The 11,192-nt window shown below is 41.9% G+C and overlaps 1 protein-coding gene across 1 annotated transcript in view; it reads right to left on the bottom strand.

Moving 5' to 3' along the window:
- The window catches only part of NCOA6 (nuclear receptor coactivator 6), a 38,282-nt gene extending 28,151 nt beyond the window's left edge, over positions 1–10,131 (bottom strand). Inside the window, exons 1-5 of the mRNA XM_009886329.1 lie at positions 9,897–10,131; positions 6,078–6,233; positions 5,387–5,509; positions 3,768–3,896; positions 1,252–2,081 (exon numbers count right to left, since the gene is read on the bottom strand). Of these exons, the coding sequence (XP_009884631.1) occupies positions 1,252–2,081; positions 3,768–3,896; positions 5,387–5,509; positions 6,078–6,233; positions 9,897–10,131 (1,473 nt within the window). The remainder of the gene's footprint in view (positions 1–1,251; positions 2,082–3,767; positions 3,897–5,386; positions 5,510–6,077; positions 6,234–9,896) is intronic.
- Positions 10,132–11,192: the final 1,061 nt, after the last annotated feature.

Consider the following 11,192-nt stretch of genomic DNA (forward strand, 5'->3'; position numbering starts at 1 on the left):
AACGTGACTATAATAAATAATAAATAACGGCTTCCAGATGGAGACAAGATAAGATATACCAAGTACAGGGCACTGGCAGACCCTAAGAACAGCTGGAAGAGGAGAACCTTGAAACCGAGACAATTCATCTAAATTAAATTCATCTGAATTCCAATGAGACCCATGGTACAAACAGTGAAAACAAGAAGTTTGTCCAGATCAGCAGACCAAGAAAGGTGTATTCCTCACAGCTTTTGGACAGATTTCAGATTTACAATGTGAGAATGCAAGAAACTAGTATACAGGTATGTGTGTGTAGGTGGAGAAAGAATATGGCTCATATTTTATAAGTACAGAAAGAAAATATTTTAAAGGTTTAAGGAGGAGGTTGTGTACAGGTATCTGAGAGCAGCCACTCAAGAGAAAGATGAACAAATGAGTGAGCAGAGAGAAGTGCTACAGGGCTGGGAGAGAGAACTACACAGGGCTTACAGGGAAAATACACCAAGGACACAAAAGAGATCTTGGGATAGACAAACGAAATTCCTTCACTGTTAGAGAAGAATTCTAGGCGCAGTAAGTAAAAGATGTGAGCGCGAAGGTCTGAAGAAAAAACTAAAGACAACACAGCTAAAGGGGAAGTTAAAACATCCCTTGACATCTTAATTTTAGAACAGGGAGTACAACAGCATGGCAATAACAGTTCTCTCCTCTTTTATATGGGAAGAAACTGTGACAAATAAAGACAGGGTCAAGAGGAGACATCCAAAACTTAGAAAGAAAGATGCAAAATAATGCCTCACTTCTAAAGTAGGAAATGTAAATGGTGACAGAGAAAGCCGAAGAGAGAAAGAAAATGTTCATTCGTTCTTACTACACTCTCTGCCTCTTTCTCAAAAAAAATCTCTCCCCCCCCACCCAAAAAAAAAATAAAGAAAACCACCAAAACAAAAACCCCACACCATCTCTGAATACCCCAGACTTGCTTAAAGGCAACAGAAGAATTGTCAAGAGGACAAGTGGCAGTCATAACTAGCAACGGCATACAGGAACTTGCACAGTGGCCCAGAGTCCACCCTTCAGTCATCACTGTGACACTGCAGGACAGAGACAGGCAGCAGAAACGAAGTGACGCTGCTGCTGCTTCACCCATACCCTCTTTATACTCAACCTATGCCTTTATTCTGCCTTTTAAAGGATCTTTTCAAAACTACCAGCAACATTAGCTCTAGCCATTTAATGTTTCTTTTCGTTTGAAAATAAAAGAAGGTCTTGGTTCTTCTTACCTCCTAAGCCAGGGTGTAAACCTTGTGGACCTTGGTTTTGCTGCTGCATCACCATGAAGTTGGGGGGTACGTTCCCCTGCTGCACCATGGGATTACGACTAGGAGAACTGACAGGCTGCTGAAATCCCTGGGGAAGCGTGCTACTCTGGGGAGGCCTTGGTCCCATCTGCGGCTGCGGCTGGTTAACTGTTGGAGATGATGCAGGAGAGCCCTGCTGGAAGGAGGAGGGAGAGGAAGCAGGAGACTTGTTGGTCAGGTGGGGTTGTTGTAGTGGCGTAGGAACCCGTGAGGGCCCTCCCTGAAGGCTTTTCATTTGAGGAGCAGTAAACTGGCCAGGATTGCTCATTTGGGGAAAGTTTGAGTGAACCTGGGAAGCTTGCTGGCTTCCAAAAGGATATGGAGGTGGAGGATGAGTAGGAGTTTGTACTGTTGCTAGAGATGGTCTTGCTTGAAGTTGTTGCTGCATTTGTCCAGGCAGCGGGGCCTTTTTCCAACCCTGGTTTACTGTCAATGTACCCAATGCTCCCTGGGTTGGAGGAGGCTGAAGTGCTCCAGAAGGAAGCTGGTTCCAGCCAGGGGGAACTGGAACCTGTGCTGGTGAAGTAAATGAAGGTCGAATACCCTGCTGTGGCTGCTGATGTGGCTGGGGAGGACGTGTCTGCAACTGCGTCTGCTGCTGTAGCTGCTGAAAGTTGGCTGAGTTCATCTGCCTGTTTACTGGAACTGACTGCATTGAATGGAGCTGGGGAGCTAAAGATCCAGATGGATGATTTTGCTGCTGGATATTTAGCCCAGATAAGAGTGGGTCCATTGCATCTATTAAAATAGCAAAGAAAAGTAAAAAAAAAAAATAACCTACTGTAGACAAAACCCACCCCAAAACAAGAGAGGGCAAATTGCTTGCTTGCATTTTCTTACTCTGCATCAAAATTCACGCTCCAGTGTTCCAATTTCTCCAGACAGACAGAACAGGCAATGCTCTAAAGGTTTTCAAATTGTTTGGGAATCCTGAGAAGCCAGGTCTTATCAATTTATAACCTCTACAATAAAGCACAATAGCTCCACAGCACTTGTTACAACAGACTAACGTAGGCCTTCGACACACTTGGAATCGTAGAACCACGCTATTTCTCGAGTTGGAAGGGATCCATAACGATCACCAACTCCAACTCCCTGCTCCTCACAGGACTATCTGAAACTAAACCATATGACTAAGAGTGTCATCCTGACGTTCCTTGAACTCTGACAGGTTTGGGGCCGCTTCCCGGGGAGCCTGTTCCAGGCACCCACCACCCTCTCAGTGAAGAACCTTTTCCTCATGTCCAATCTGAGCTTCCCCTGAGACAGCTTCAGTCCATTTCCTCCTGTCCCGTCGCTGGTCACCAGAGAGAGGAGATCAGCACTCCCCCTCCGCTGCCCCCCTCGAGGAAGGTGCAGACTGCCATGAGGGCGCCCCTCAGCCTTCTTTTCTCCAAGCTGAGCACCCCAAGCGACCTCAGCCGCTCCTCCTGAGTCTCTGCCCTGGAGACCTTTCTCCGTCTGGGTCTCCCTCCTCTGGACACACTCCGATGTCTGATGTCCTTCTATTGAGGTGCCCAAACTGCCCACGGTGCTCGAGGTGGGGCCGCACCAGTGCAGTGCAGAGGAGGGCAGACACTTCCCTCGACGGCTCACGATGCTGTGCCTGATGCACCCCAGGGTATGGCTGGCCCTTTGGGCTACCAGGGCACACAGTTGCCATCAACCCAAACCCGCAGATATCTTTCTGTGGGGCTGCTCTCCAGTCTCTCATCCCCCAGTTTGTATGCATAACCCCAGTGTCAGGGTTATCCCTACCAGTTAAAAAAAGTGGCATAAGAAGGAATTAAGGTAACCAGTATTCTCAGAACTTTTAAAACAGTTATGAAAAATGCCGTCTGTAAGAATAAATACTGCAGAGATCTACAGAAGTTGGCAAGTACTGCCACCATTGTATGGAGGGACAAGTAATAACCCCCTCTCCTTTTCTGCAGTCCCAAAATGCAAGTAAGCTGTACTGGAAGAATTGTGAAGAATAAACCCTAAACATTCACACCCCTCAGATCCCCAGTCCTCAAACTTCCAGTCTATCTACCCCTCCTGAAGAGCGCATGTGCTCAGTCTGCTGCATTTGCTTCCTACCAGAGACATCTGCCTCGTTCAGCCAACCCTTCTCTTACCTTTATCTAAACATAAAGCTCAGTCACAAAATTCTACTGCAAAAATACAGCTGCTGCTGCTCAACGCATTTGAACAAAATACCAAGCAAGCTGGGGACTTATTAGGCACCCAAATTATTTGAAAAGTTTTACCAGATTAATAGGGGCAGAGAGGCTTCCACAGAAAGAATAACTTCCGGAAAGGACAGGGGAAGTACTCCAGGACAATTCTGGAGTACTCTTACGAGTACACGCTCAAGCCTGTGTGCTGAAGAGTAAAAATTCAAGAACATTTTCGGTCAGTACTGTGACTAAATTTTACCACCTGGCTGCGAGGAAGGCCGAGGTGTTCTTGGCTGCAGCTCAGCACTAGCAGCAGTTGCCACCATAGAGGAGGGCACATTTCCACTCTGGGACATCATGACAGCTGCAGCATTGCTCATTCTTACTAAACCTTAAAAAAAAACAGAAATAAAAATCATCAAGTCTTACATAGAGAAGAATTTTAGATATTTTTGTTTTACAAGAAAAAAAATGGCATTTGTTAACAAAACATTTCTTTAGACTTTAAGAATTGTTTGTCTGAAACAACCAGAGGATACCTATCTCCCTCTGAAAGCTTAGATTCCCTGGTACAAAACAAACACGTTAAGGTCATGCTGAAGTTTTTCCTTTAGCCCCAAACCTTTCTAAAGGTTATAGAAGGAAACACTAATGACCCATGAATTATTTCAGCCTGACTTGACACTAAAGTCACAAAGTGATAAGATTGCATCAAAGTTATATATGTACTAAAGTTGCAAAATCTGATACTAGAAAGAAACTGAGGTGTTGTAAGAGGGAGAAATTGCAATGTTTCACTTCCACAGGCTGCTATTCTATAAAATGGTTTATATTATTGACCTGTTGGTTACATTGTTGTTGTATTTATACTGTTTACATTCATATTGTTGACCTGCAGGCAGGAAACGAAGCTCATGATCCCCACAGTGAAGCTCATGATCCCCACAGTGAAGATCAGAGCAGCCACTTTCACAGTAAACCTTTCTTTAAATGGTTTACATTCCTTGTTAAGCATAATGATTTTACTACTGTGTAATCAGGTTTCTACACAGATGAAATGTTCTTTCCATTCCTTCTCATCAACAGCCACACACGCATCTTATATTAACTCTGACAAAAAACGCTCCCAGTTTTTTTTAATTGCTTTAAATCTTAAGACACTAATTAGTTTATTTTGCCTTATGATTCAGCTATTAAAATAAATTACATAGCAGCTTTCTTTTAATTCTTCATAAAATCTGACTTTTGTAGTTTTAAATTACTTATCATGCCTATACAATGCTCTAAAACGTAGTGTAATAAAAGCACACCTCTCCATGAAAATTATTTCTCTATGATCAGACCTCAAGTTTATTAGAAAATAAAAAGAGACTAACAACGCCAGTGTCCCGTCCTTCCCTTAATCATAATAGATTTAATCTAAAATAGTTTATTATTGTACACTGAAAAAAAGGCTTATGCTCACTTTCATAAAGGTAGCCAAACAGAAAACCGTGATAATATGTGCATGTTTCACAGTGAATTCACTGGGCTAGACTCACCTGCTGCAACAGTCTTTAAGTAAAAAAAAAAAAAAAAAAACAAACACCAAAAACCACCCCAAAACAAAACCCCGAACAACCAAACCCTCAAAAAAATCCCCAAACCAACCAATGTGCCTCACCCAAATTACTCCAATGTTTGTGGGACAAAATGCAGCCAATTTAGTTTACATAATGTGGGACGTGGTTTGACAGTACAGAAACAAGAACACACATTAATTAAAATGGCAATTATAATTCTGCAAACAATAGTTGCTCTAATTAGTGAAATTTTATGATGAGCTTAGTAACAAATTTCAAAGTATTTAAGGCTAAACAAATAAAAACCAAAGGAATTTACCTTGTCCCCCTTGCATGGGAAACCCTGACTCCATTCGCACTGCGTTGCTGGCTCCCAGGGGCCCATTGATTCGGACATCCTGGCTTCTGTTTTGAGCTAAAGCTAAATTGATAGCACCTTCCCCTAAAAATAATGCACAGTTTGGGTGAACCGAATGATATACAGCAAAGCAGAATACAGACATTTTCAAAAGGACATTTAAAAGATGTCAGGGAAGGAAGAATGAACTTTACATACGACGCACACTTCAGGACAGTTACGCATCGGACTACCCTTATCTTCCGAAATTCAGTTAAGAAAAACAAACACCATGATGAGCATTAAACGCCCCTGGTTTCATTCTGAGTGTGCTCTTGGACAACTGTCCAGAATGGATACTTTAATTGTGAAATCCACTGAAAACGCGTTTTTAAGAAAGCCCCATAAAAAAAATTAGGGCACGTTCTGCTAGCTAACACTCAAAAAACATTTTTCAGGAGGTTTCCTGATGCTCAGAGGATTTTCAGATGTCATTTTTATTATTAAAGCTATTCTTGAAAGAGTAAAAGTCTTGAGCTACCTTTTCACTGAAGTCATTCTCCAAGTTACTAAACTAGAAGTTTTGCAACATTAACCAAATACACAAAATCGCTCATTGAGTATACCGAAATTTTAGCTCAATGCCTTTGGAAGCAAATTAGGTGTGAAATACCTTCAATTTGAACTGAGAGGATTCCCAGGTCACGAAGCTGTTGGTTATTATTCTGAGCCAGAATTCGCAGCCGCTCCGCAGCTTCACGGGGTATATTGAAGGTAACGCGGACACTGTTCCAAGGCTCTATCTTCTGCAGTTTTAACTTGTTGGAATCTTAAAAGAAAAACCGTCAAAGTCAGCGCAAAGGCAGTTTTCAAACATGTAGGATGAAACAACTTGGTAAAAAAGCACAGCTGAAAAAAACTTAAACGATTATTTGGCTTTGAAAGTCATCAGTGGTTAGTCTCAGGTGCAGGAGATTTCTCCAGCACAGGCGCACAGTGACCCATAGTGCCAAACCGCTGCAGGCAGTTTCCAAAAACCAGCAATACGGACACAACCCAACTGATAACCAATGCAATAGCCAACACAATTCCTTGATAATATTCCTCAAAAATTGAAATATTCTGTGGATACACTACTTTAGAGAGATACTAAATCTGTTTTATTGGCTATTTTTGTAAATCCGTTAATGAACCAGACGGATGTGTGAAAAAAACGTCAAGAATTAAACCTTAATTCTTGAAATATTTGCTCTACAAATGCTTGTGAATCCTTTTTGTTTGTTTGTTTTAGAAGGCCAGTGCCAACAGAGTCCTAGAAGTATTTCATTAATTTCTACCATATTACTTAGTTCTTCTGAATAGGTATGTTCAACCCACTGCAAAGAAAACATATTAAAGTCGTGCAAAATATTTGGTTGCACCTTTTCTGAAAACCTATTCCATATGAGTGTTTCTACATAGATCAGTTGTTTTAAAAGTAACAGGTGGGAATTAGCAAAAAGGTAGGGCAGTCACGTTGGATGTATTTATCTGAAGTGATACCTAACTAAATTATTGCTTCAAAATGCATTTAAAATATAATTAAAAATATATTCCTAATACAGGTTTATAAGCTTCCAGCTTATAGCTTTCTGAAAAGGCAGTCCCTTTGAAACAGTAAACGTTGGCCCAAATTTTGATCAGCCAGTTCTTTCACTGTATCATTAGATTTACTAAAAGTTTGCTAACTTTTTGATTCTGAAGAAACGTGTCATTTAAGAATGCCAATAATTCATTCCTATTTAGGAATCTCTTGTCCTTAACTAATTCACCATGTCCCCTCTGCTGCTACAGTAATGGTGTTGCTAAATTCATCCTCCTTCTGCCTACAAACACATTTTTTGGCTGGAAACATGACAGGAGAAGTTTTAAAACCTCCTTTTGTGGAGGTTTGAACAGTCTTATATGTACTGCTATTAATGTTCCAATATTTTACATATAAAAATTGCATTATCAGTTTCAGTATTTCCAGATATGAGTACTTGAGTTTCTTGTTTTTCAAACATTGCATCTGCTGAGCCTAAACCAATGTTATTTACTAACTCCACATTCTGAATACCCCATTTTGCTCTGAATCAGTTTAAATACCTTGTCATGTTGATAATTTTCAAATTAATTTGGCACTGATTTCAAAAATTCACTTTCTGCTTTCTCAGCTGAGGTCTTATTCCTGTTTATTAATCCTGCCAATAATATTTATAACAAAGCCAGCGCACAGATGCCTCCGTATAATAAAGACGAGTCCCTTCAGCTACAGATTGAATTTGTTTCCATTCAAAAACTACACAATTCATCTGTGGTATCACCACATATCCTTTTACACCAGTAACTATCTGTTAGTTTTATGTCTATTCCAAGTGTTTATAAGATACAGCTCAAAACAGTGGTATTTCTCCATAGTACTTTTATCTTATCCCAGCATTTGATGTCCCCAAGGGATAACAGTAACGACCCAACAACTGACACCAGACCCAACTGACTACAACTAGACAAAATGGAAAGAACAGAACAAAGTGACAAAAAAATTCAGTTTGGTTATTCAGAAGTCACAGGTTATTCTTCTGAAAATGTATTTTACATTATTACAAAACCGTGCAATGCAATGAACAATTTAAAACCTAATAAAGAAAATTAGTTTTGTTTAAACACAAAGACTGCCCGCCTGAAGAAGAAAGGTGGATTCTTCATTGTACGGTGTGATTTCAAAAGACCGTGCAACAGAAGAGCAGCGTGCTGGGATGGCGAGCTACAGTTATCAGGAAAGGCTTGGTTCACGAACAGCAGAAAGAGGGAGAGTGTATGGGCAATTTCACAGTTTTTAGACTGCAGTTATATCACAGAATTGTCTGAGTTGGAAGGGACCCTTACGATCATACAGTCCAACCATCAATCTAATGCTGCCAACACCACCACAAAAGCATGTCCCTCAGCACCAAGTCTTGTGTGTTTTAAGTATCTCCAGGGATGGCGACTCCACCACTTCCCCAGGCAGCCTCTTCCAATGCTTGATGACACTTCCAGTGAAGAAATTTTTCCTAATATCTAATCTAAACCTCCCCTGGTGCAACTTGAGGCTGTTTCCTCTTGTCCTATCGCTTGTTACTTGGGAGAAGAGATGAACCCCCACCTCTCTCCCCCCTCCCTTCAGGGAGCTGTAGAGAGTGAGAAGGTCTCCCCCCAGCTCCTCTCCTCCAGGCTGAGCACCCCCAGGTCCCTCAGCCGCTCCTCATCACACTTGTGCACCAGACCCCTCACCAGCTCCGCTGCCCTTCTCTGGACATGCTCCAGCGCCTTGGTGTCTTTCTTGTAGCGAGGAGCCAAAACTGAACACAGTACCTGAGGTGGGGCCTCACCAGTCCTGAGTACAGGTGGACAATCACTGCCCTAGTGCTGCTGGCCACACTAGCCCTGATACAAGCCAGGATGCTGCTGGCCGCCATGGCCACCTGGGCACACTGCTGACACCATACAACACCATGCCAAGTCAGATCAGCGCTGCTGTGGTCCCAGTCTCCAAGGCTCTTCTGGTTATGTGTTCCTGCCACTGCACTTAAGGCAACCCGCCTGGCTTTAATCTGTTTCTAGAGCATACTATACTCATGGCAACAAATTAAGCTGTTAACCTGACTGTTCAAGTAATATCAGACGAGGAGCATTGCTGGGGAAACTGGCGGTGGGGAGGGAGCACACCATTGATCCAAGAGCACTGACCCAAGCCATCATACCGCCGCACACTTACCAAGGCAGGGCTGTCTAGTAACAAAGATTTTACTTGTACAAGCAAGACTACATGACTGAGCAGCTATAAGTAATTGTTGTAAGACTCTTTGCAAAGATGCTCAGACAGGGGACAGATGTCTTTTTCCAGATCTAGATGTGCTGGTAGAAGATGCTATTGTCCCAAAAGTCTGTCATCGCTCGCTAGCTATGTAACTGTCCCCAGACCTCGGTGGGCGTACGGTGGTACATGAGAGCACTCCACGTCCTCCATCAGAAAAAAAATGTAAATCAGGTAGGGTAGGTCAATGCAGCAGCTAAGGGGCAGTAACATCTTGAACTGACACAGAGAGTGAACCTATTCTCAGATTAACTGCAGTGGTTTAAATTGGATGGGTTCGGTAGTAAAAAACACCTTGCGTGGACAAGCCTGGTTTCATTTTCATATAACAGAGGACTGTGTAATGCAGGGAAATGAAAGAGGAAAAAAAACTCAAATAAAACATGGGAACTGAACAGGAATAAATAAACTCACTAATGAAATCAGATTTAAACAATGAAACAACTGCAGAAACTTGTACTCTGCGTTTCAAAGAACACCTCCCAAATTCACTAAGAATAACCCCAACAAATCTTATTACAAACTAAGTAACTCAAAACCAATATAATACAAGCACCCTGACTATGTAAATAAATATTTCAAGGACAGTTGAAAAATGACAAGAAGGTACATTACCCATGTGTAGAAGCCCAGGCACATTCTCCAGTATGATGTCTAGTTTCTGCTCAAAGTCTCTGTCACCTATATTTCCTTTAAAAGCTACAAAGATCGTGGAATCCTCAGGAGCAGCCTCCTGTTTCAGTTCATCTTCCTCCAGTCCTGAATCAAAATCCACCTCTAAGTCTTCCATAGCTGAGGAGCACAAGGAGGCATATGTATCTTTTAGGTTAGGTAGATCATCCAAAACCATTCTTTCCAACAATGGGAGTCTGTCAGACGTTAATATGATGCTTGGAAGGGAAAAAAAAAGAATTATACTAAGTATAATAATAAGTGCGTAAAGACATTAACAACTGCTTTCAACAGCACATAAGGTCACCGACAGAACAACCTACCGAGTGACCCAATGCTAGGGTCTGTGACACAAACTGTGTGACTTCGAAAACCATGGCCATTGCAGTACCCAAGCTGCTCATCCACCAGAACAAACAGAAGTGGTTTCCTGACAGAATCCTGCTGCACGTGACTTGAGAAGTATTCCAGTTGACCTAAACTATAGTCAGGTAGAAGGGAGGAAAAAAAAATAATTAAAAAATCAATTACATTCATCTCCATAGCATACAGAGGACATGCAAGTGGCCAGTACCAACTGTGCAGTGCCTGACTGCCAGGAAATAATAAGGCTCACAGCAACACTTTAACTACATAAAGACAGGAAAAAAACCACCAAATTTAGTTTTAGGGACCGCAGATGCAATAGGCACTTCTTTGTCCAGCAAAGCAGTAGGAAAGCCATAGCATTTTTTCCAGGAGAAATTTAGCATTTGACAAATATTTTACTCACATCCAGGGAAATCTCAGGCATATTATGTCCTCTTCTCCAAGTTTGTAAAGAGGTGTTTTCAGCTGCTTATGCACATTACAACCTGAAATTTGCTCCCCCTGCGCTAGCCCACAACAACCCCCGTGCCCCTGTTGAGCTCAGATAAGAATGAATTCCATAAATCAAGTTACACACCTGATGTTTTTTACTTTATAAAATGTCTAGACATTGCAATAAATGTTACTTGACATTAGGATAGTAATCTAAGCTGTTATCTGTACAGATGTACAACCTATGATAAGTTACCCCTACAACTATGGTGAACAATACTGATGTTTAGCTGAGCTAGACATTTTGCCACTCCAACACAAGCCGTTACACTGGCTACGGCATGAACTCCTCCAGGCGAGACCTCTATGCTCACCCTCAACGTTTTGCAACTATTGCTAAAAGATTAAAACCACCTACAGCAACAGTCAAAGCTGACG

Source organism: Charadrius vociferus, unplaced genomic scaffold (genome assembly GCF_000708025.1).
Source record: "Charadrius vociferus isolate BGI_N301 unplaced genomic scaffold, ASM70802v2 scaffold225, whole genome shotgun sequence".
Lineage (NCBI taxonomy): Eukaryota > Metazoa > Chordata > Aves > Charadriiformes > Charadriidae > Charadrius > Charadrius vociferus.